General features: G+C 41.7%; 2 protein-coding genes across 3 annotated transcripts; one reads left to right on the top strand and one right to left on the bottom strand.

Moving 5' to 3' along the window:
• Positions 1–497: 497 nt before the first annotated feature.
• On the bottom strand, positions 498–15731 carry LOC119433720 (BTB/POZ domain-containing protein KCTD9-like). Its single transcript, XM_037700973.2, has 11 exons — positions 15479–15731; positions 15163–15284; positions 15009–15052; positions 13908–13998; positions 12798–12994; positions 10496–10563; positions 8943–9041; positions 8089–8238; positions 7079–7184; positions 5452–5585; positions 498–4171 (listed from the first exon to the last, which is right to left on the bottom strand). The coding sequence occupies exons 1-11, from the start codon at positions 15554–15556 to the stop codon at positions 4058–4060; spliced, it is 1203 nt and encodes a 400-aa protein (XP_037556901.1). The 5' UTR covers positions 15557–15731; the 3' UTR covers positions 498–4057.
• A 120-nt stretch (positions 15732–15851) lies between these two features.
• LOC119433722 (protein YIPF3-like) lies at positions 15852–24978 on the top strand. 2 transcript variants are annotated; one of them, XM_037700974.2, is made up of 10 exons: positions 15872–15974; positions 16136–16175; positions 16239–16324; positions 16655–16764; positions 17251–17299; positions 17398–17490; positions 18883–19014; positions 20969–21091; positions 23723–23846; positions 24886–24978. In XM_037700974.2, the coding sequence occupies exons 1-10, from the start codon at positions 15924–15926 to the stop codon at positions 24900–24902; spliced, it is 825 nt and encodes a 274-aa protein (XP_037556902.1). In that variant the 5' UTR covers positions 15872–15923; the 3' UTR covers positions 24903–24978. The 2 variants fall into 2 exon arrangements, with proteins under 2 accessions (XP_037556904.1, XP_037556902.1); XM_037700976.2 differs by lacking the exon at positions 20969–21091 and having other exon boundaries at positions 15852–15974.
• Positions 24979–25621: the final 643 nt, after the last annotated feature.

The raw sequence follows: 25621 nt of genomic DNA, 5'->3' as shown, positions 1-25621 counted from the left end.
CATGAAATTGATTTAAGTGGCCTTTCTTAGTTCCAAAGCAGTCCTAGAACTACCTAGATAGAGTGTGCCTTGTGTTTCTTCCTGTCTATTTAGTGTAGGGTTTCTCAGACTGTGGTCCATGATTTCCAAAGGTCTTCAAGAGAGAGAGCGACGTGGTCCATAAGGATGGCCAGTGTTGTAACATTTCTGTCATACTGACATACTTTATTTGGAGGCCTCTCGCAACAATGGGGCTAGCTGATGTCTCTTGGTGAACATTAAAAACTTAATGGAAAGCTTGGTGAATGTTCCAAGCAGTGTAAATGATAAGATTAATATTCTTGTGGCACTAAAAGCATGAATGTTCATGAGATACACCTCTTGACTTGCACTATATATGGTCGCCAACATCTCATTGCCATAAACCATGCAAAGTATCCACACAGCTGTCAACGTAAAGACATGTGTACACTGTACACATACAGTACACTGCCCACTGACTGATATGATCAAGGAGTATCTGATGGTAAAAGTGTCAGAACCACTGCTTTAGTGGACTTAAGGGTCCCTTAAACAGGCTAGTGTTCAGAAGAGCAATAGGCACTGAGGCAATAAGAAATTTCTCTGAGCTCTATACTGAACCCTTTATTCGTTTATTATTCTTGATGCCACCTCTTCTCACCTTTGCGGCCTACATGTATAATGACATTATACATGTTGTAGCTTTCATGTAATGACATTCCCATATACTACGTTGGTTGCACCCTCTAGCTTCTCTAAGGTTCTTCTGCCCGATGATAAGACAGTTATGTAACTATACTGCCAGTACCGTGATTATGTTTCAGGACTCCAATACTGCCTGCTACAGTAAAATCTCGTTAAAAGAGACACTGTTACAAGAGAGCCTCGGTTATAAGAGACATTTGAAAATGGTTTGGTTGGTTTCCTATGTTCGCCATGTTAACAACATCGCATACAAGAGACATGGTTACAAGAGACACTCGGTTACTAAGGACAACTTTTTTAGGTCCCTAGAGTAAATTCTTAACTATTTATAAGAGACACAACCCAGACACGCTCATGTGACGCGGCCAACGTCGTACCAAGCTGTATGCGCTGCAATTTTCATTCCCTTGGCTCGATTTTGTTCCGTTCCGCAGCAAGATGTCATTCCTCGCATGGTTGCGACCACAAATTGCACTGAATTTTCTGTCATTATGCTTCTATAATCGCTGTTGCGCTCCCACACCGACCCTGTGACAGAGTACCATTGAGTTGGATTTCCGTCGCAGCGTCTGCGGTGCTGTTCGCTTTGTATGCCGGTAGTCGGACTCGGGAGCCATCGTTTCCATGAGACAGCTCTGTTCGCATCAAAGATGTGCTTAAACACACTTTGATGCTGATGTATAATAAAGTGGTGTAGTCCGACTCCTCAGTGTTATTAGAATTTTTGATTACAAGAGACATGTTTCCCAGGCCTCTTGAGTGTCTCTTGTAATGAGGTTTTACTGTATGTATATACTTCAGCATATCAAATTTTCGTGGTGACATGTACTAGGAAGGTGGCTTGCCTTTGAATCGATGCCAGCTGTGCTAAACAGGTTTTTTAGTATGAAACTTTATTCCATACAACCATCACTGCATAAATGACATGCACAAAGTACACACCTGGCCAGATACATGGTACAGATTGTTACCAACATTACTGTGTTCACAGACTAGTTGTTGATTTACTTGCTAAGCAGACGATTCTGAGGGCAAGCATTCACTCGCATGGCCTTAGCATGCCAGGCTTGTGATACTGGGACAGTGTACTGTGTAGACTTGACTCTAGCATGCACGCATACATGATTTGTAGATACCTGTGAGAACATTCCGCAGCACTAGTCAGATATTTATTGCAGTGTCGGAACTTCCAACCATGATGTGCTATAAATTTATTAGTGAAATTTGCATACGTAAGACTCTGGGAACAAGGCGGCACTTGGCTGCTTATTATGAAGCTCAACTTGATACAAGAGACTATAAACTGTGACTTTGAAGGCTGTGACTCAAAAATTAATGTATTAGCAAGGACTTGCCGTCTTTTTAGTTTAACGGTCCCTCAAGTGTATGAGTTCTGGAATTAAGATAAATGCAACATTTATACGAGAAGGCTAAGCCCTAACTGTGTTGCAGATTGTGTACACAGGAAATGCTAAGTGCTTGAATATCTGAGCTATAACTGCAGAGTGATCCGCACTTCACACAGAAAAGACTGGAGAGAGAACACTTGTCATGTGCTCACATTTCAAACGAAATGTTTTATGTTTATTTTGCATCACACCATTGTCACACAGATTAATGTTAGTTTATGTAAGGTAAGTGGATATACAGTGTAGACCGCTTATAACGTAAGTCGCCGGAGTCGCGAATATCTGCATTATAAATGGTACCGCACTATAACCAAAACAACGATTTTGAAGCCCTGCACATATGCAAAACATGTAGACCAAGCATGTAGATCCGCTTTGTACTATCGCGCGCACATCGCGATTACGTTTTCGCCAGTGAGCTGGCGAAAACATAATCGCGATGTAGCCGGTGCTCTTCAAGCTCGACAGCTTTGCACGGAGTCATAACGAAACAACTGTTGACCACAACCGCTGGGGAAAAAAACCGTGACCGCTATCGACACGATGACAAATGGCGACCTAGCAGTGCTGAAGGCACGCGCCCGACGCACGCACCGAGTCTGGACGAATTAACTACCATTCGCTGCAACACCTGCGGTCGAAACCGTGGTCGCTATATATCTATGCGATCGATGGCGACTACGCAGTTTTTTAGGCCAATGCCTCCTTTACTTTGCCGACGCGCGTACCGAGTAAAAACGAAACTACTGTTCACCGCAACCGCTGCGGAGAAAACCGCGGCCGTTATCGACGCGATCGTTGATTACGACTACACAGTTACGAAAGCCCGCGGCCAACGCGGTGTTATGCGCGGCAGTAAACGCAAGAATTCAGGCTTTAAAGAAACAAATTAAAGAGCCTACATGCAAGAACTTGCATGTATAGGCTCCCTAACACAAATAGGCTCTAAGCGTTCCGGCGTTGCTGTCATTCCCGTACGATTTCAACTGATCGCTGTGGCGATGCGGACTCCGCCGCTTCGTTTCGGTTGGACGCTAGCGCCGTTCTTGCTCGTTTGCGTTGCACATTTACTGCGGTCCTCGCTCACCGAGCTCCGAAAGTGGTCCAGAGTAACCGATGTGCGGCCAAACAAGTCCGAATTAACGAGAGTTTGACTGCATTGAATAATGCATACGCCGGCCGGGAGCACGCACCTTGTTGAGAAGCGTGCTCACTGCCGCCCTTGTCGGCGAGATTTCCCCCGGAAGCCGCAATATAACCAGTATTTCGTCTCACGCGGCTTCACTGTAAGAGGTATGCGTATACATGGAGTTCTATGGGGAAATTAACGGTAGTCTGAAAATACCGTACTATATCCGGTCCTGCACTATAACCGGTACTATATCCGGTCCTGCACTATATAGTACGTTATAAGTGGTCTATACTGCATTCATAGAAAAATTATTTATGCTTGTAAAGTGTTGTTTATGCATTAAAAACATTCTTAAATGAAATTTGCATAGTTAGTTAAATAACCCCCTGACTTTGTACTTGCTCAGAAAAAAAAAAAATATAAGGATAGAGTTGCAGATATATTTTGTGTGTTTGTTGACATCATGAGGCTGTCACAAGAAGCACTCCGTAACAAACATATATTAACATCTGGACTTCCTACAACTTTCTACAGTTATTGCTATTAAAAAGGTTAACAAAGCAATGAAAACAAGGAAACATGCAAAGCAAAGAACAAATGTAAAATACAAACTCGTGTTTCCGAATGCACACCAAGTAGCTGGTACTAATACTACTAGGCAATATGCAACTAAAAATAGACTGAAGCAGATCGCGCACTGCCATCATGGGCCACCTGATAACAGTTTCACCAGAGTGAGGAAGATAGCAATCCACCGGGAAAACACACCACTGCTTGATAGGCACACACACACACACACAAACAGCAGTCATCAGATGGCCTGAGCCATATGCAGTGGTGTCAACATGAGCTCCATGACAGCATCCTTGAGGTTGGCACCCCGAAGATTCGCTTCGTGTAGGTCGCTTCCAGACAAGTTGCAGTTCTGTAAGTTCAGTTGTGGCACATAAGATGGTGGTCCATGCTTTTTAAAGTGCCCTTTGTTGCATGAACAGCAGCTGCACCAAAAATAAAGCTAAAAAAAACCTGCCAGACTGTAGCAGTAGCATGTAGCACACAGATGCACAACTATTCGACACACTATTCGTTTGCTTTATGCAAACCAGTGACCGAAAAGGAATTCCTGTGCCATCACCTTGCAGAAAGTTGGCACAAAGGTGCGAATGCATGAAGAACATGTCGGATGTGCATTTAGTACTTCGGAGTGACATTTTATTATCATTTAGGCAGCGCTGCAGAGTCACTGGCATTACCTTGCACGCTATTGGTCAGTCAGTGCGATGTTTGTTTTCCGTAGGCTTCATCTCATCCTTTGTATTGTTCATATGCCATTCTGTATTCTATACATAGTACCATTTTATGAGGGCTATGGTTAAAGGCGGAGATAAATGCAATGAAATGGTAAAATATTGCAACCTTCGCTCGCTTTTTTTTCACAGTTCATCATGAAGGTTTGATTGAGTTTATTCATATCTATGACAGCAAGATAGAGGAAATTGATATGGTTTGTCCTAGTTAGAAATTTATTTAATGAAAGAGCTCAGTAATGTATTCAGTGCATCCTCTATTACAGCTGATTAAATTCTTTAGATGGTCTTGCTGTTTTACAGAGAAAACTTGCAGACAACAGTTCTCCTTTAAGTTATCTGGCAGGCTTGATCTGATATCTGTGACAGAATGCCATACAAGGTCTAGAAATGAGGTTAATTAGTACTGCATGACGTCATAGATAAGTAAGAAACAAGATGAGCCAGACAAAATGAATGATGCAAGCAAGGCAGAGTGCAGTCCAGTCCACAAGCAACATGGTCTGGCCTACATTCGAGCTGAAAGGCAGTCAAGTTGGCTTGCACAATTTAGGTGCCATAAATTGCTCTATTGCATCATCCCAGAGTACTGGGTAACATCTCAGATAACATTGCCATTGTTTTCTTTCTTTCTTCCTGCGAGTCTAAATTAGCACTTTATGGGGTCAAAACAAGTTCACACATTTTGTTAATATACTTGACAACATTTGTAGCTTAGATTTTTTTTTTTTTTTTTACTCTTGCCATCTCCCATTTTGATTTCAGTTCACAGTGTCAGACTTTTGGAAAGTCATGTGCATGGATGGCAGCAGTGCATGGTTGAACCAAGCAATGACAACTATATGCTGCACATGAGCAGCAATACAGATTGCAGTACTATGATGGAGGAATGACCCACCTCGAGATCAGCACCAGCGAGGATGGCTTGGCGCAAATGGCAGTTCTGCAGATTTGCATTCTTGAGAGTCGCCACTCTGAGGTTCACCCCGGCCATTTGGCTACCATCCAGATCAGCATCCTTCAGATTCACTCCTGAAACACCCCGACAAGATTGAAGGGTTAACTGAATGAATAGCATGCCAAGTCTATAGTGCAATGCTCTAAAAGTGTTATGCAGTGACAGAAGCAGGTCCTTTTTCCAACTGAAAGCACTAATATTGTCCAGAAAAATAAATGGCCTGCGAGGCACTACGGGTCAATTCATTGCTCTACGTGAGGCACTGTGGTCGACTGGTTGATTGAATTGTGACGTTTCTCATCCCAAAGCAACACAAGGGCTATTAGAGATGCTTTAGTGGAGGGCTCCATCCTAATTCTGATAACCTGCAGTTTTTTAGTATGCCCTAACTGCACAGTACACGAGCATTACTGCATCTGTATAGTATGACTGCTGCGGCTGGGAATCGAACCCACAACCTTGTGCTAAGTAGTAGAACGCCATAGCCACGCAGTCACTGCGGCAGGTGCGGCTGGTTGTTTAAGGCACTGATTTCCAAACACAAATAACCAAAGTACAAATCCCAGGATGCTACAAAATGGTTTAACATCCATCACTGGCCATTCTGCTATAAAACACCATATACTATCATCAAATATAACATGGATTTGCCAATTCTATCGCTGAAGCTATTCACTGTACTTTTTATACTATAGTGAACTCTTAGCAGTTTTCATGCATAAAGCCTCACCAGGCAATAAACACTGCAATTTTCCTCTCGTGTCTATTTCATGCCCAACATAAGATTATGGAAGCATTGCATCTTATACAGTAGCACAGTGGTTCCGAAACTATCTGGCCTTCGGGAACCCCACCTGCCTTCCCAGAGTGCTGTGGAACCCCCTACTTCTTTTTCCCACCGATGTGCTTATCCATGGCCTTGCAATGATTGTTGCGATAAATCAATTGGATCGTTTAAATACGAGAGCAAAAAAAGTGCACAACTTAATGAATAATTTAAACAGGCTTGTTATAATCCACTCAAGTGGGGATGGGGTCGAAATTGTTTTGGTCGCTCGCTAAACACCGGCCCTAAAATGCTGTTTGCGAAACCCAGTTTGGAAACCCCTGCAGTAGTGTTCAGACTACTTTTATGTCTCACTTGGCAGCACCAGTGCAGTGCTTGAAATCCCAAGTGCAATGTGCCAGTGCTGTGCCCTTGAATTAACGACCACTGAAATGCACTGTTGTACTGAAAATATAGAGCCTCGCAGTGTACACTACTTGAATGTGCCATGTGGTTTGCTGTAGTTTTTTTTGACTGTATTGATTACAGCCTGCCTATCACAGAAAAGAAGATGTTGAGAAACCATCCATGTGTTCGCTATAGAATAATCTAAGTGTTTTGAAAGCTGTAATTTCAAAGAAAAGGATGCTGTATTTGTACAAACATTATGGAACCATGACTATGATGCTAACACTAATAGTAATCTTTGCTGTTAAAGGAGAACAAAAATTTCACATTCCACCTCTGCATATGAGACAACACATGCATAAGTGGTGCTGAAGAATGTGCCAGTGCAGTTACCTTCAAGGTTGGCACTGTTTCCGGCAGGGTCCTCCATGTTGCAAGAGCGCAGGTGGGCTGCCTCCATGTTGGCACGCATCATTTTGGCCCCAACTAGTTGCGCACCCTGAGTGGCATCAAAACAGTGAAGACGTGAAAGCTCTTTTTTTTTTTTTTGCCATGCAAGAAGAGCCCGCACAGTGTGTACTGAATTAGCAACATAATTTCATGTTAAAACGAGTTATGCAAACAGGGACGCCATAATTGCACATCACAATGTGCTGCTGTGAACTGGTAGGCCCTAGTGCTAAAAGAAAAGAAACGTTCTCTCTTCCTCCCAGTTAATCGGCACTCTGACCTGACTATGTTTATGCGCATGCCACTGAGCAGTTCAAGCAATGCAGAACAATGACCCAGGCTGCATAGTTTATCTGCTGTTTCATTGAGTCCGCTTGGTGATGTGCACGGAACAGCTTGTGGCATCAAGCTTGGTGCTGGGACCATTGTGCGATGGAAGAAGGGAGTCCGACTTGTTAATGACCAGGTGGGGGCTGTTTTCATTACACATGTGAATAAAACAAATACTACTAATCATCATTAAAGACAATTAATGAATGAAACAACGATACTTGAAGGGTGCCAGACTTAGTGAGCAGGTGCTCTATTTTTGAGCACTGCAAAGGGTACGAGACTCAAAGAACAAAAAGACACACTTTGCCCAAAAAGCACTGCCTCGCAGCACTGCATCTGCTGCTTTCATATTTGTTGTGCAATATTGTCGTGCAATATTGTCGTGCAATAGGTAGTGTCCAAAGCCCAACCTCTATGATATGTTTCCGGCTCCTCAAATCGCTTCCACCGCATGCAACGAGCAAAGGCATACATGACCTTCAAAACCTACATCTGTATATCCAGAGGGGCGTGGATTTGGACGCTACCTTTTACTAATACTCCTGCTTTTGTCACGCTGGGGTCTGCAGTGTACTGCAACTATAAATTGATAAATCAAGGATGCAAGCACACTTCCTCACTTCGAGGTTGGCCAGGGTGAGGTCAGCACGTTCGAGGCAACAGTAACTCAGGTTGGCCCACGTTAGGCGACATTTGCGCAGGTTGGCCCATTTGAAGTTGATATGCCGCAAGTCCAGCCGAGACAGGTCCGCACCCGACAGATCCACACCCTGGAACACAAGAAGCTGGCAGTTTCATCCCAAGTGCAGAGGCATGACAGCGACCAGAATACTGTGTGCAGTAAAACATGCAGTGCTTTTGTACTGTTTCACTTCCACATTGTTTGAGTGATGAAACTTGCTGACAAAATTTTCAGTTTAGTTCTCCATTACTGTCTGCTTTTTGTCATGCTGAAGATGTCAAGAATACATTAATTAATATATATATATATATATATTAGCTAACTGAATTACTAGGTGCCTAAAAAAGAAAACAGCTTTAGCATGATGCTACAACTTATTGTCGCTAAAAGCTTTGCACATGAAAGCCGATTCCTGCCAGAAGTGTGCAAGGTGTGCATACCTAGCATGCGCAAAGCTGGCAGACATTAGGGATTTTAGTGGTAATAATAAATGGTTGTGCTATGCCAGAACAGTCTAACGTTAAACATGGACATATGACACTGGTATCAAAAGTGGGGAGGAGATTGCAAATCAGATTCTTCATAATTATCTTGCAAGAAGGGCTGGCAAGTAGGAAGCCTCTCTGGAGGTAAGTGTCATTGCAGTGGCATTTGAAACTTTAGTGAATCTGTTGGAGAGTGCTGTTTTCTTTTCCACAGTCATGCAGCAAGGGTGAGGCCATGAGAATGTTACTACCAATCAAGGAACAGGGCACATGGCAGAAGCAGTGGCATGGTGTATTCTATACCTGCCTGAAATCGAAGTTCTGACAGGTGAGATGTTCTGGTGAGGATTCGAATCACATCTTGCCTTGTCAGTGGAAGGCAGTCACCAGGATCACACTCACTCTGCTGTTGGGGGTGATGAAACAACAATTTTCCATGAATGATCAAGCAGCCAGCAGGCTAAAAAATGTACCGCTATTCAGCAGTGACAGCATCAGAGAAGTAGCACAGACACACAGCAAAAGATTTGTACAAAGACAAACTCTCTATAAGTGGCCGTGCAATGTCGAACACAGCTGTGTCAGAACACAGTTTCTGACACAGCATGTTATCATGGCAACAGTGACAAGATATTGACAGGGAGGTTATCTTTTCAGCTACTAGAAGGCACTAGCATGTGATAAGGTCTAGTGTAACTGTGCAGTGCAGTGTACCTTTGCATAGCAGAGCTATACAAAAGTCTGCAATCTTTAGATTAAATGTTATGTAGGCTAAGGGCTGCCACAATACACTATGACATTTTATTCTTTACCACTTCTAGTTATAATAAGGTGCAAGTAACATTAATAAATTGGGGACATGAGACTATGCTACCTTGGAAACAGTGTCTGCCAAGACTTATGTTCTTGCAAGTTCAATGCCTGCCGTGGCGGTCACATTTCGATGGGGAGCGAAATGAAAGAATGCCCGTGTACTTCGATTTAAGTGCACGTTGATTCAGGTGCACAATGAAGAACCACAGCACAAAAAAATTCTAAACTTCATCTTGCAATAAGCAATGGCACCATCTGTTGGCAGGAAAGGACACCATTACTTCTGTAGCACTTACAGTGTAGCATGTTCGTGCATATCTGTTTTAAAAAAAATGCTTTCTAGTTTTACATGCCAGAAGCACAATGTGATTATGGGGTATGGCATAGCGGAGGACTCTGGATTAATTTTTACCAGCCAGATATGCACGAACATGCTACACTGTAAGTGCTACAGAAGTAATGGTGTCCTTTCCTGCCAACAGAGGGTGCCATTGCTTATTGCTAGATGAAGTTTCGAATTTTTTGTTTTTATGTTTTCCTGTTGCTGACAGCATATTTAGGCTCCTAGTAAAAGAAACCACCAAGTGTGTTCACTAAACATAATTTCAGGCAACGCGTGCTCGCCTCCAAAGTGCCACCCGTATGCTTATTTAAGGCAAACAAGGTAACAATATCACAGAGGGACATTTGTTTACCTGTAGCCAATAATGTAACACACACACAGTTTGAATTTAGCACAAAAATAGAATTAACTACAATCCTATGATTCAAAATGACACTGTCAAAACTCAAGCAAGGTGCCACCAGCAATTCAAAAATGCTAGTGCATTTCATAGCATAGTGTTAGTGTTGTGGCTGTAAGATTGGCTTGTCTGCTGAATAGTAGCACTCCATGTGACAAATTTGGCAAAATATGGTGTTAACAGCACAAACATATCACAAACAACAGCACAAAGACCTTTCACAGCATAGATTGAGTAGTAATGTCTACAGCCACTACACATAGGTAGAATGTTTTTGTATCGCAAATAAGAGTGCACTATTTACCTGACTAATCCGTTCCAGCTCTGGAATGACGGACTCAATTCCATAAAACTTTGCTTCTTCTAAGACACCTGTAAGTGCAGTATGATGCATAACATGTAGAGGAATTCCAGGTAACATACCTACTGCACTTAATGAATATCAGCAAAATGCTGGCTGTTGCTACACTGCAATGAAGTTTGCGAGAAAACATCAGCATGGGGCCAGCTTTGATTTCTACATTCGAGTACATGTGAAATACACGAATGTTCACATTATGCAACCTTTAAACCAACTTAAATCAAACATGATGGATTTAAAAATTAAGGCTAAATCATAATAACTATTGGAATCATGTTTTTGATATACTAGTTGCAAAACATTTAAACCAATATTGCCAAAAGTTGGCAAATAATAATTAAAAATCGAAGAACCTAAGTTACAACACCGTAGTACTGCACCAGAAGCTGATATTGCAGTTCTCTTAAGGTTCACCTATCAAAGCATCTAAACCAGACAAATCCAACATATTGGTTTGCAGTTTATGTGAAATTATTATTCTATTTGTGTGAGTATTGTGGAAGTCCCATTTGCAAATTATTATTTGAAAGCAATGTGTATATAGTATATCAATTTTGTCTGCTTTAGATGTCTTAATGTAGTAGCAGTTTCTACACTTGTGTGTGTGGAGAACTGTAAACTTGAGGCTGGAACTTCTCAAAATTTAGATTCTCAGCAATTCTTGTGAAAAACTTGAGGGCCTAAATAAAAGACCTGCTCCCTACAGTAACTGTAGTTTGTTGCTCTCTTTAAACGCTTTACATTTCATTCAGATTGCTTGAACAGTGGTCAGATGAGAGAATGTCTAAATTTCACACGTACTTGAGTGGGAAAAACCCGAGGTAAAGCTGCCCCTTAATGCTTCAGTGTGCTGTTCTATCATAGACAACTATGCAACAGCAGTGAAGCTGAACAAATATCTGTTTTGACAAGTAAGTTCACTATATTACTGATGTATGATCTGGTCTGCTGGCTAAGTCTGCCCTTGTTATAGCAAGGGCAGTAATATGGGGAGTGTTTTAAAGAGACAGAGTTCAAGAGACGTAGACACACTACACGCGAAAACAATGGCTCTCCAACTTGTGTGTGGTGCTTTTCACAATTGTTCAGAGCTGTACCAAACAGGACAGTGTTCTCTTCTGCTACAAAAAGGCTCAGCTGCACTTCAATATCAGAATGCTGACACAAACCAAAATTTCATATGCCATGAGACAGCCATAATGTACTTAATATTGAAGTACATGAAGCACATGAATCGTTTAACATGCACTAGTGTTTTAGTGCTGAATCATCATCATCATCATCAGCCTATATTTATGTCCAATGCAGGACGAAGGCCTCTCCCTGTGATCTCCAATTACCCCTGTCTTGTGCTAGCTGATTCCAACTTGTGGCTGCAAATTTCCTAACTTCATTATCCCACCTAGTTTTCTGTTGTCTGAAGGGAAGTGCAGTCGTCCTCGACTGCGCTTCCCTTCTCTTGGTATCCATTCTGTAACTCTAGAGGCCCACCGGTTATCCATCCTACGCATTACATGGCCTGCCCAGCTCCATTTTTTTCCGCTTAATGTCAGCTAGAATATCGGCTATCCCCGTTTGTTCTCTGATCCACACCGCTCTCTTCTTGTCTCGGCTGAATGGAACTGATGAAACAGAAAATACTGTTTTTTCCTGCACAGTCACGTGTCATATAACGGAAATGAAGTAAAATGTGTGCACGTGAATGGACACTTGCACAATTCTGCATATTTCAGTTGTGTGCAGAATTTGTGCAGACAACATCTGATGGAAATTTGTGTTCTCACTTAAAATAAAACTAAAGTAAACAACTGCACTACTACCTGTGGTTATATGCTGTTCAAGGTAATGACTGACACAAAGTCTGTTTATTTTTTCTAGTACTAAATTGCATTATTATTAATTTATGCCTGCTAGCTCTTAACGGAACCAGCTGCCATTGGCCATCGCCTATGACCACTGAGTGACCTTTCAAATTTATCACTTATATTTGTACTTCCATAAAATGCATAGGCATGCTGTTTTTTTGTTTGTAGTGTTGTTATAGTTCAACCCGGTCCCTTCTGTAAAACGTTCAAGCCTTGGTGGTGGCGTGATGAATGAGCAGACGTAAATATAGATAAGCGGAAAAGAAAACAAGTAACTAAATGTTGTCATTCTCATTCCGTCCCGACTCAACTTCAAGAAAGAGGAAGCATTTTATTTTCACATGAGTGCAACGCACTCAGTGTGACATAGCTGCACTCACCCCGTGGCGAAACCCCTCGATCCAGAATAAGCTGCCCATGACGAAGGTAGTTGAGCAATGGCTCAAAGTAGGTAGGGCTTCGATCAACCAAGTAAGCTCCGTGGCTGTCCTTGGCACTTGGCCATACTACACCATCAGCACCTTCGCTGAACAGACGACCAAGCATAGAGCAGGGCTCTTTGGAAACCAATGTGCTTCTGAAAAGACAAGGCATTTTACAATTTAAAACACAGAATCATACACATCGAACACTGAATAAGTACTGCAGCACAGCTAGAAAATTCAGTCACCTTACAAAGGTTACACTATATAGCTTACTTAGCAAAGCATTCTAAAATATTTCCTACACTGTGCTGTGAAATGACATTCCTTGGATGAGATTGCTTACTTTGTTAAATTTCTAATTAAGATAATTATAGCTTTATTTTTACTGAGCATAAATATAGAAGTAATGCAAAAGATATGGTGAAGAATAAATAGACTGCAAGACTCTACCTTGACAAAAAGATATGGTGAAAGAGTTATGGTAGAAAACAATCGACAGCACTTCAAAATGCAAGTACTTTTAAGACAGCATGATAAATAAGTAGGGCAAAGTTTAACTGTCAAATGATTTAGTAAAGTGAATAAATATCATGCACACTCTCATAGGTAAAACACAGGCACACGTCACCTGGTCACCTGTTCACTTTAGTGTTTTATATTAGAAACTGTGAGGAACAAGAAGGTTGGAAAATTTGCCAGTGGCATTTAACTCTTAGCATCACCTGCAACAAGAAAATTCCTATCTCATAAATTTTGCTCATCGCTGCTGACAAAGGCAATGTAAGCTGCAGGCAGATTACAAGTCGAGTACTTGAGACCGTTGCCTGGTCAAGTAACTAATTGCTAGCTTTATTTCTACCTTATAGGCTATCAAAATTAGTATGTCATCATATACTGCCAGAAAGCTTCTTGTCTCACTTGTGCATCTGCTACACAACTACAAGTGAGCAATGGAAATTATGTTTCGTGGAGCAAGCACGTAGTATTTGTTTGTCAATGTTGTTGTAATGTCAGCTTGAAAAATTCTAAAGGATATCTCGAACTGCTGTGACAACAGCAGGGTACCTTGTAGTAGCGAAGTACTTTCCTCCCACATTAAGCAAGACCCAGTCTGGGTTACCAGAGGCCAGGGGCTGTGGTGCTGAGCATGACGCGTCTATAGAAATACACACAAAAAAAAAGTAACAACAAGGTGAAGCAGACTTGTACTGCTTACTTTGGTACTACAAGCTGCAGAGTCATACCTGCAGATTATACAATACGTACCCCCATGAGCAAAGGTAACAGACCCCCTCTCTGTTTTTTTTTTACTTGCATTTTTGCATCACTCGCAAAGACATCATAACTGATTCTACTGGAGGGTGTACTTCAGGCTATGCTTTAGACAAGAATTGACATTAATTGTTCTATTACGTGATGCCCAATTGTGTTTTTGAAAAATGTTGGGGGGTCTATTACTTTTGCATGCGACAGTACATAAGCTCGAGAATAATGGTTGAAACTTGAGAAAACAGTGCAATGTTCCACACGCAGAGATTAAAAGAAACGTCCACCTCGGAAGTGTTTTGTGAGTGTAGCGTGAAGGAACAAGGGATGAGAGTTGGCTGAGTCTTATGGCAACTACAATATATTGAAAGCTCTTAGCGATCACATTGTTTTAGGATGTCATTCTGAAGAAGCTGTTTTAGTGTAGTACTCCAGATGTTCTAGTGGCACCCTAGATAACAGAGCTTTAATTTTGTTGTCTTCAGTATACCACTGCGGCATTTGACAACAAACCGTTGGCAGATGACACATCCTTTGCCAGCTACGGAGGACTTTTGAAGCTAGCCTAAATGTCATGCACTGTCGCTGTCCACAGGGAGTCATACAGCTGTTAGCAACAACTCACCAACTCTTCGTTTTTGTGGTAATGTCTGTGATTTCACACTGTATCGATTTTTTGCATACGTCGGTAATTGATCGATTAACCGTACTATTATAACTACGATTACTTATCCGGAGGTAAGGCTGCTGTAACGGTTGGCCCATCCTCGGACGTTCAGAAACAGCAACATGGCGGGTGAACTGTTTACATGCAGACAGCCGGCACATGATCTCCGAGGTGTTACAACTGCTCCTCCGTCCCCTTACTTGTAAATGATAGTATAAACCGCTGCAGCTCACCAGTAAAGCTTTCGCCAGATGAAGCAAACAAGGTTTCTTCGTCCCTGAAAAGTACCAAGCACGAATGCACCATGAAAACAAGGTAAATAAAGCGGTTAGTCACTACGAAACGCAGTATACGCTGTTGCGGAGGTCAGTGCTGCGATAAACTTGCCTTATTAGACTTGTGTCGTCGATCTCTCCACCTCTACAAGTAAACAGCCGTTTAGCTTGGATTCCGAACTTGGAACTGATAGCTTTAAGCAGCTCGTCGAGAGATCCGGGAACCAGAAACACCTTTCGATGACAAGGAGATGTGAAACATGTATCAATATGTATCAATATATAATGATCATTACTGCATTCACTCACGACGCGATGCCAGACAGCCACACACGAAGTCGCCAGTGATTAGCCACCAGGCACACTTTATTTGATTTGGCTTAGTTGGACAAAATTAAGGGACGATGACTATATGTTTCGTCGCTTACCTTGCCATCGCGATTTGTTCCGTTTCGGTACACAATCACTCGCGCAGTCTTTTCTTCTGCGCGCTGCTCACTTTCCATTGATAACAGATTGAAGGCCAAGAATTATGTTCACTTACTTCACTAGTGACATAACATTTACGATCTGAGCCTTACAATCACTACGAGACGCTTGCAAAACAAGCAAAACTTCTATCGGCGCAAGCAGAAGAGCGTAGCGATGGCTGCAGATGACTGTCGTATCGGATAGTCTTGGATGTGTCAATGCTATTTACATTGATGCCCCATAGTTTACGTGTTATCTGTTTATGTAATCTCATTATGTAACAAATCCTAAAACGCCTTAAACGAGACCCACAACCTGGACTTGTTCGAACAAAAATATTTAAGCAAAACTGGCAGAACGTAAACAAGAGCTCGCATGTGATCATAAACAAATTCAGCCAACATGGCAGCGCCTGCAGACGCTCGTGCCCCGTTTGCTGCCGCGGAAAAACAGGTAATATGCTTTGGTACAGATCGTTATAGTCTTTAAAGTCCGGCCAAAGAAGCCAGTTCAAATCCTCAACAGTATAAGTAGGTCTTGTCGCGCTGTTGTGATTAGAATAGGTTATGTGTGAGCACTAACTTGCAGTTGCGGTTTGGTCTGTTTGGTTTCAGGAATCCACGGTTCTTGACTTCACTGACGTTGCTTCCTCAGGTATGTAACGTAGGCGAGAAGTTCTATAGTTTTAACGATAATTTACCTGTGGTACTCTTACAGGAGTCCACGATGAGAAGTTCTATTCTGCGGATAAACCTGCTCCCATCCCGCATAACCAAGACGTATTTTCGGCTGTGCCCTCCATGGTGCGTAATTTGCCTTAAAACACAGCGCTTTAAACACAGTCATATTCACAGTTTAATACTCCTGTAACGAACGCTTTCGAGTGTGATGAATTTGAAGTCGGCCGCGATCGCGCGCTGCTGCACGTCATGTTGAAGCACGCGTGCCTTTCATCCCGTTACACTTTTATTCGTGCTTCATGCTTCGATCGCTCACGATACATTTTTTATGCAGATCGATTTATGTGAGCTTTGAAACTGCCCGTTTAGCGGGGATGTTAGGCTGGACGACCAATTGCGGGTCAAATATTGCTTTTTAAGCGTTGGCTGATTTGCGTCTCCAAATTTTCGCAGCTCCTGTGGCAAGCAGGAAAGCAGCAAGCGAAAAACGCATTCAGTATATATGGCAACATAGATCTGCTGAGGCCGTACTTCCACGTTGAACCACAAGAAGTCCGGGCCAGGTGAGACGTGCATCTCTCGTCACTGCACCCTCATCACATTTTATAGAAAACTTTGAACCAGCGCTGTTATTTTTTTTTTTTTTTTTGCTGGTTTCGTTTGTGTGTGTGCAAGCTGTACAGGTCCCCATTCTCATACGACCTGAATGAAACGTCTCATGATCATCCGCGGCTCATGGCAAACCAAACAGGAAGTTTAACCAGCTAGGTTTTTGTGCTGAGGTTGGCTCACGACATGATGCGTTTGATTGAACAAATGTTTATAAACTGAGATCTGTAACATAAAAAAGGTGTAAAACGGAGAAGTTGGTGCCTTTGCTAAGAAATTGTAACCAAGCCATGTTATGCATTGTTCAGGATAAGTGCAAGAAGAAATTTGCATTGTCTGATGATGCGACTGGCTTTTAGCCTGAACTTTTATTTTCCGAATAGTAAAACTGAACTTATTTTCATTGAAGCCTTAACTTATTTTCCTTTGCATCTTTACAGAATTATGGAGTCTTTCCTTCCTCGTTGGCCATCACATTATGCACCACTGGTAAACACTGAACATCTATCTAGCTTTCAGCAGATCTGGCTTTGAACACCATAGCATTTTTACCTTCAAATATTTTCTTGCATGCTCTTTTGTTGCAGTTAATTCCAGCTGAGCTTTATGGGCCTCTGATGCTAGTTTTGACATTGATAACATTGCTACTTTTTGGAATGAAGACATCTGGCCATACTGTGGTAAGTAGAGCTGCCTGTCACCAAAACTACTTTATTGTACTTGTTTCATCGCATTCCTCCTGTGAAGCTAACTGATGCCATTTTTTACTTGCAACCTAATTTGGTGAACTGCATGCAGCCAAACTCAATAGGTGACTTCTGTAGAACTCTTCAGATAGTGGTGCCAAAGTCTGTTGCCTTGATTTGTGCTTTTTCCCACATGGGAAAAAGTCAGGAGCAAGTCTCTTAAGAGTGCCATTTTCATTTATGCATGTGTAATGATTCCTGCCAGTGTGCTACATGAGCATGTGATAACGGAAAGATAGGTGCAGTAGCATACGCTGTGCACACTACTTAAGGCACATAATTTTATGCTTCAATTTAAACTAAATAAAAATTTTTATTCAAAACCTCTTACATGTACTGGTTTGAATGTTTGTGTGTGAACATCATTCACGCTGAAACGGCACCAAGATGAGGTGGTGCTAAAATTTATAGCGCTGCCTATTGATGCCTACCGCTGCCAAGGTGCAGGCTAGCAGTAGCAGCAAGAACCTGTGACATTTGAATAGTACACTAGCTTAGGAATTTTTTTGTAATACTGTGACCGTAAGAAGGGCCTTGTTAGGAACAGGATGTTGTGACATAAAGCTTGAGAAATGCCGGAAGAATGAACTGCTGACGCAGCACCAAGTGGGAAGCTTTGTCCTTTCTGCCTGCTTAATTGTGGCGTAGGGATATTGCAGCACTTTTGTTTCCAAACGTAAAGGTGGTCCATCTGAAATTTCAGCATTAGAACCATATACACGGTGCATAAAAAGAGCTGTTTTTGTTTCTCTATTTCGTAATTGTGATTTTACAATCAGTGCAGCTTCTCAAAGCATTCCTTATCTCAAAGTGCTGTGTAGTCAGGATATCGTGAAATGCAACTCTGGCCTTTTAAGCCAGAAGATTTCCCCACTGCTGTCCGTGGTCATCACCTCTGAATGCAAAAGCTTGCCTGTATTTGCCTTGTGAAAAGCTATCATGTTCACTAACCAACGTTTTTATTCTGTCTGCTTTTAAAGAGTTTACACTTACCAGTGCTTTGTTATTGCTCAGATTTCAAACCAGGATCACATTTTTTTGGTATGCTTGGTGGAAAAATAAATTACCACCATTGTACCTACATCTCGCTGTCAAGTTCAGTCAAATAAGGTGAACGGTGACGCCAGCAAATTTATTGAATGATGGGGACCGAAATATGCAAATGTTGCAAAATTTGAGCGATAACAAAGCATTGTAAATGCATAATTTGGTTTAGGTTAGAACATTGTGAATTACCTCTTACATTACCTCTTATTAGTTAGCTTTGTTATGAAGCAAATAGAGGTTCCTGTTGACTAAGCAAGTTGGGCTGCTGGAATTTTCCAGAAAGAAGGCACGCTCATGGGCACGGCATTTGGTGTCAGCTTCGGCTATTGGCTCGGAGGCTCAGCCTTGGTTCGTGCTGCCGGTTACATCAGCAGCACACAATTGTCATTCTTCCAGGTTCTCTCACTGATGGTGAGTAATCTGAGTGGCGAGTCATGAAAAAACATGCAGTTTAATTCAGTTTTAATGAACCTGGGTGTAGGGAATTATGCTCTATATCAAACATGCAAGACAAGTGATAGTTGTGCAAAATAAATCTCATAAAACGAACTGGGCATTCAAACTTTGAGAACCTAAAACCTGTCATAAAACCATCTGCAGCAGCTTCCTTTTTTCGACCATGCAGCTGAGCAAGCTTGACAGCCTGTTCAGGCATAATCAAGTAGTGTGTGATACAATACATAACCTGATAGAGAGCTACAGATCCTACTGCGTTGATGTGTTACAAGTGCTGCTGTGTGAGTCGGGTCGCCATGGGGTAGTAGTCACGCAGCTTTGTTCCATTGTGCATAAAGAACTGATCATAAATATTCATAAATGATTACTATACCCAGGTTCAGATTGAATTACTTGATATATCAAACTGCTTTTGCCGCTTGAACCAGTTTGTTATAACCATGTTTGGTGGTAGTCATTATAGGTGAAATTTAGGTGATAGGCGGTAGTCTTATAGGCAAAAGTTATACGACACTATTTTTGGTTTTAATGTCTGTGCTGCCCTTGGAGTTTTATGTTGGAAAAAATATAGAAACGTGGAAATGCTGATGGCTTGAAAAGTCATGCAGTTTGTTTTGTTTCAGAAAGAACTAAAATATATGTTGCACTGCAATGACAAGATGAATCTGATAAATTTTATATTTTAGATATAAGAAATGTGTATTTCCTTAGTTTGTGCCAAATTCTGTATAGCCACCTAGCCTTTCCTCATCCTTTGTGTGCATTAGAATTTGCTACAGAAATGAACATATGACATGTTCTGAAAGGGGGCACTCCGAGCACTCTTTTAATAAAAAATATTAATAAACACATAAATAATTAATTTAATAAATAAATAAACAAAATGAAAGTGCTTCAGGCGTGACCCCTTTAACATGTCTGCTGGCTCTTTGGATATGACCAGCAGGTGGGAACCAACACTGTGTATGTTTTAGTCCTTATTATTTGGAGTTGCATAGCATATTACTAGCTGAATACGTGATATTGATCGTAGTGGGCAGCTTCATGTCTACTGGTTGGAAAAAAGAACAATTCACTGCTTTTTTAAAATCTTTCTATATGCTTTGATGGCTTAGTGGCTATCGTGTTCTTTTGTTGAGAACAAAATTTTGTATTCCATTCCCTGTGTCACTGGCTGCACTTGTAAAATGTAGAAACATTGGTGTGCTAAAATGTGGGCACTCCTGTAAGGATTTAGGGAGCCTAAATTGAAAGTCCATTATTCTACCCTCCAAAGTCCACATGTGACTAATGTCCAAACTGATCAGTCTTGCATTTTCTTAGTGTTTTAGTGTGATGTTGGTTACTTGATTATTTGCTTGCACATACTCATGGCCTAGCTGGATTTTTACCATGGTAGTACCTTGTTACAGTATTTGTTTCCAGGCGAAAACTACTCGCCGCGGTGGCTCAGTCAGCTAAGGCATTGTGCTGCTGAGCGCGAGGTCGCGGGATCGAATCCTGGCCGCGGCGGCCGCATTTCGGTGGAGGCGAAATGCAAAAACACCCATGTGCTTGTATTGTAGCGCACGTTAATTTTGGATTAATTTTGACCCAGCTGGTCAGAATTAATCCGGAGCCCTCCACTACAGCATGCCTCGTAATCAGAACTGGTTTTGGCACGTAAAACCCCAGAAGGAAGACGAAACAGACGAAAACTGAACTACATGAAACTAAGGAAAGCAGAGAAGAGCACAAAATAAAGTATGAACACTTGATGGCTACTCATTCTCATTTTACGCATTCTCTGTTCTCTGTTCATTTCATGTAGCTGGCTCTTTTTCTTGAGTATTTTCTTTTTTTTTTAATTTCTGTCGCAGCTTAATTTTCATTAGATCTTTAGTGGTCCTTTCTGAATGACCCTTTCTAGGGCTACGGACTGTCCGGTCACTGTTTGGCTCTGCTGCTGGGAAATACGTTCCACCCTGTGCACTCCCACCTTTTCTTCTACATTGTGTGGTTGCTGCTTGGTGGTTCTACAGCGGCCAGGCTGGTATGTTCTCTGCTCCTCAAGTGAGATAAAAATTGCATCATCATAACCATCGTCATAAAATTTTAACATGAAAAGGGAGCGGCACAAACAACGAAGGACAGTGGAAGAAGACTAGATGAGTGTTGTTCCTTGTCGTTCGTGCTATTCACTTTCATGTGTACCAACTTGTTCAGCCAGCTGCTGTACTATAATATTTTAATTACACTGCAGTACAAATGCCTTTTCTGAAGATCTGCACTTACCCCTGACCTTCATTAGCTCAAACCTCTGGTATCTGTTATATGTCTTTAATGGCATGCTCAGTTACAATTTGCCCTCATAGTTGCAGCTAAAATATCTACCGAATTTACTCGTGTAAGGCCCACACTTCATTGGGGATCGTAACCTTCCAAGTTACTTGATTTCATGTTGATTGTGTTTTCTGAAATGGTGGTAGATTGTCGTCGTTGCACTGTAAGTAATTGTTCATCCAGCTTGGCTCATTGTGTCATATGGAGAATTCGAGCTCAATCAAAGGCAACACTGTAAATATAGCTGAGAATTGGACGTTTCATGCTCAGATTTGCACATAATTATGTAAGATGCATCTAAAGATGCAATGTTTTCAGTCTCACAAACAGCAATAAAATATTGTTCCGGAAGGATAAAAGAAGAGAAAAGAAGATCGCGAGATGCTGGCTGCTGCGTGTTGTTGCTGGTTGGCCATCTTGACCACATTAACTCTGCTTGTATATATATTGTAAATTCATTCTATCTGTACTCCCAACATCCCCGTAACAATATAAAACCGAAACAATCCCATGTGCATAGAAGAGGCAGATAAAGCTATGAAAGATTAGCTATCTTACTCTCTTGCAGATCACCAAGGAGTCATTGCTTCATCAGCTCAGGAAGTTAACCAAAGATAGGTAGGCCGGTTGGTTTTGGGTGCCCATGGTAAAACCACAAATGAGGCAGTGCAGGGTGACTTGGGTTGGGCCTCTTTTGAAGTCGGAGAAGCACAGAGCAAAATTAGTACTGAAGAAAGACTCGGGAACATAGACGAAAATAAATGGGCGGCTAAAGTGCACAATTATCTGTATCTGAAAAGTGTGGACACAGAATGGAGGAAGAGGTCAAGAAAGTTGGCAACTAAGTACAGGGTAATTGAAACTGTAAATAGACAACCAGGAGTCATGAGAAAGAAAGTGAGAGAAACCGAGACAGTTAATTGAATGCAAAGAATGGGAACAAAAGGACCATGGAGGTTTACAAGAATGGGAAGAAATAAATTAGAAGGGAAAATCTGTACGATAACACAAAGGGCAGTGCCTTGCTATTTGAGGCTCGAGCTGGTTGCCTAAGGGCAAAAACATACCAGAGCAAATATTTAGAACTAGATGGGGCATGTGTATGCTGCAGCGAAAATTCGGAGACCAATCAGCACATCGTAATGGAATGTGAAGGGATTCACCCAGTGAGAACCGTAGGTAATGTACACCTTCCAGAAGCGCTTGGGTATAAACTGGATAGAAGCGTCAACCGGTCAGCAGTCGAGATCAGCAAGAGTCGTTTAAGTATTGGTGGAGAAAAAGCAAAGAAATTGATATGACTGGATTTCTTACAGTTATAGGTACAGGGTAGATTTTGAAAGGAAAAAAACAAGAACAAAAAAAGGTTAAGGTGATGTATACAAAAATGCTAGAATGAAAAACGTGTAGCATACCTGATTAAATCAAGTAGGCTAGGTGACTATTTGTCACCACCTCGTTTAAAAGGGGATGCCATTAGATCATCATCATCAGATCAGCAGAATAAATATATTAAAGCTTTCCTTGACTTCGTTTATTTGCATCTTCATATTTGGTATGCAAAAGCCCATGAGAGATCATATTGATGCTCATTTGTTAGATTAGTTATCTTAAGGCAGTGTTTTTTTTACATAGCAAGTTTCTCCTTGCCATTCTTTTGATACTTTCTTCCAGTAAAACAAAAAAAAAAAATTAGGGGCAGCTTCACACTAAGTGGTGCGAAGACTGGGCAAACAGCAAAGCTGGTGGCCCTTCCCTAGCTTGAACTTTGCTTTCCTTTGCTTAACTTGGTTTGGCTTGGCTTGGCTGGTTCTTAGCCAAACTTGGCCGACACACAGTCTTCTAAAGGCCACTTTATAGTCCGACGTAGCATTTGACGCGCGAGCGCGCTCGTCAAGGGGTCGCTACGTCAGCGAAAGCGCAGCACTCGATAGTCTGGCGCGAAGTGTGGACGACAAATGCCGGATATGTCGGCTGCGCCACGCGCTTTGGCGAGGGTAGCCGGGAAAAGGGTCGTAACCTTGCCGAGCGATGACGTCACATGCATCGCCTAGCAACGCCTCGCACCAGCTGTGCAAGGTGTGCGAGGCGTTGCTGCTAACGCTCCACGGTCAAACCAAAAGCTTTAACAGCTCCACTGTTTAAAAGCTGTTTTTATTGTAAAGGGACATTTTGATTATGCTGTGTGGTACTGAAAGAAAGTGTGCATGTGTGTACATCCTTGTTACGCATACAGACTGTCGTGTCTTTAATTTCTAGATTGGTTGTTGTATTCTGAGCGGTACAATTGTGAACTCTTCACTGAGATAGGTGAGGTGGAGCCCTTCTTTCTTCTTTACAGATGTCAGTCTTTTCGGCCAAGACAGCAAGTGCATCACACAAAGCTGTAGCAGCTGGTGCTGCAGGCGCACTCCATTTGCTTGCTTTACTCTACTTTCATTTTGCATACCACAGGACTGTTGAAGGTAAGCCAACAATGTGCTACATGAATGTGCTGAAGGTATGGCACATGCAACACCGTAGCCCAGTAGCTATGGTGTTGTACTGCTGGCAGAGCTCTAGGTTGCAGGTTCGATGCCAGCTGTAGTGGCTGCATTTTGATGGGGCCGATATGCAAAAATGCTTGTGTACTTATTTTTAGGTGCATGTTAAAGAACCCCAGGTGATCAAAATTAATCTGGATTTTCCCACTACGGCATGCCTCATAATATCATCGTTTGGCTTGTAACACGCCAGAACGTATGTCTTTAAGGTATGGCACACTTGTTTTGAATCAGCTGGAAATTGCATTGTAGCACTGTATGGGAAATTTTGGTGTTGGTTTACCAGCACAAGCCTGTGCAGCATAATCTTTGCAGATTAATATTGTTTAGATGTGCTGTAATGATGTAAAGAATTTTAATAAAATAGGGCCTAACTGAAAACATTGCATTGAGAAGCTCTATTAATGTGACGTGTATAGGGTTTTGTAAGTTGATCTGATACTTCAGTGCATCCAGTGCCAAATGGCTGCTGGCACAGTACTCATCAGGAGTGAGCGAAACTCCAAAACATTACGAAAAATCTCTGTGGCAGATGCTGACTGAATTCATGAATCGTAGTCTTGTTCCTTTGTGCATCCTATCAGGTATCATTGTTAAATTTATTGGATACGTGCTGTGTTTCAGAATTGTTCAATAATGTACAGCAAAGAACCTTAGCTAAGTGTCTTCCACTGCACATTTTTATTTAAGTGTATTACAAGAAATGAAGGGAGGTTGGAATTGGTTTGTTTCTAACTGTGACAGCACTTGCAGCTTGCCATCAGGAAGCTTTGTGAAAGCATCTGCATAGCTTTGTAAATTGCAAGAGTTACCGAATAACGATAGTCCTTTTAAGTCAAGTATCAGTTGGAACAGTGGAATTTTTTTTTTTGTTAAATTTATGCCTACTTTTATAGCTTTAGTGACTGTTGGCATTTTTTGTAGAGCCTTGCAGCATTTGTCCTGTCTTTTTCTGTTGCAGTGCTCGAGAGTATCTGAAAAAGCCAGTATGGGAGGACACATCAAGAGATTTTTCTGCGTGCTTGTTTGAGATACAGACTTTTGATTCCATTAATCTGTGTTGTGCTAAAGAATTAGTCATGTGGCAAGCAGCTGGTGTGTTAGCTTGCTGCTCTGGCCTTATTCATACCTTTGGTGTAGATCTCCACTGCGTGAAGCAGCAAAGTGTCAGGCTCGGAAGAAAACATTCATAGGATCTTTGATCCACCATGATTTGATTTTCATAAGCTTTCACAAATGAAGTTTATGGTGCACTCGTATCTAGTTTTAAGAAATCTTAGATCACAATTGATAGCTAGCCTCCAATGAAGTGGATGGACGCTCAATAGAATGTGTAATATAAAGCAGAAAATCTGCTGTTGAGAAAATGGTATTCGACTGACATTTTGAGAAAAAACAAAGTTTTACTTGTGCTCCAAATGTGAACTAGTGTCCGCAATAGCTAGCACATTATTACATGCCTTAGGACATGCAGCGTTTCGTATACAATATTTAGTTGCAGAGCTGTACTTGAACGTTATGTCCAGAAGAGCTGTGGTTTTTGCTTCCCTGTCTTTCCTTTTCCCTATTCCATTCATACCTCTGGCTTTGAGTAACTTATTTCACTTTTGCGCTGGTTTAGATTGTTTAGGGCACCATAGTACACTACGTAATGGCTGCCTCAGGAGCAATTTCTTGTTCTTAGTGTATGCAACTTG

Source organism: Dermacentor silvarum, chromosome 11, assembly GCF_013339745.2.
Source record: "Dermacentor silvarum isolate Dsil-2018 chromosome 11, BIME_Dsil_1.4, whole genome shotgun sequence".
NCBI lineage: Eukaryota > Metazoa > Arthropoda > Arachnida > Ixodida > Ixodidae > Dermacentor > Dermacentor silvarum.
This window is presented reverse-complemented; position numbering and strand designations above follow the sequence as displayed.

Excerpts from the sequence above, each read along its gene's own strand:
- LOC119433720 (XM_037700973.2), bottom strand. The coding sequence starts at position 15,556 with ATGGAAAGTGAGCAGCGCGCAGAAGAAAAGACTGCGCGAGTGATTGTG. Across the intron at positions 15,053-15,162 it reads GACGACACAAGTCTAATAAG|GGACGAAGAAACCTTGTTTG; the intron begins GCAAGTTTATCG and ends GGTACTTTTCAG. Across the intron at positions 13,999-15,008 it reads ATCTGGCGAAAGCTTTACTG|ACGCGTCATGCTCAGCACCA; the intron begins GTGAGCTGCAGC and ends GTATTTCTATAG.
- LOC119433722 (XM_037700974.2), top strand. The coding sequence starts at position 15,924 with ATGGCAGCGCCTGCAGACGCTCGTGCCCCGTTTGCTGCCGCGGAAAAA. Across the intron at positions 15,975-16,135 it reads TTGCTGCCGCGGAAAAACAG|GAATCCACGGTTCTTGACTT; the intron begins GTAATATGCTTT and ends GTTTGGTTTCAG. Across the intron at positions 16,325-16,654 it reads TTTCGGCTGTGCCCTCCATG|CTCCTGTGGCAAGCAGGAAA; the intron begins GTGCGTAATTTG and ends AAATTTTCGCAG.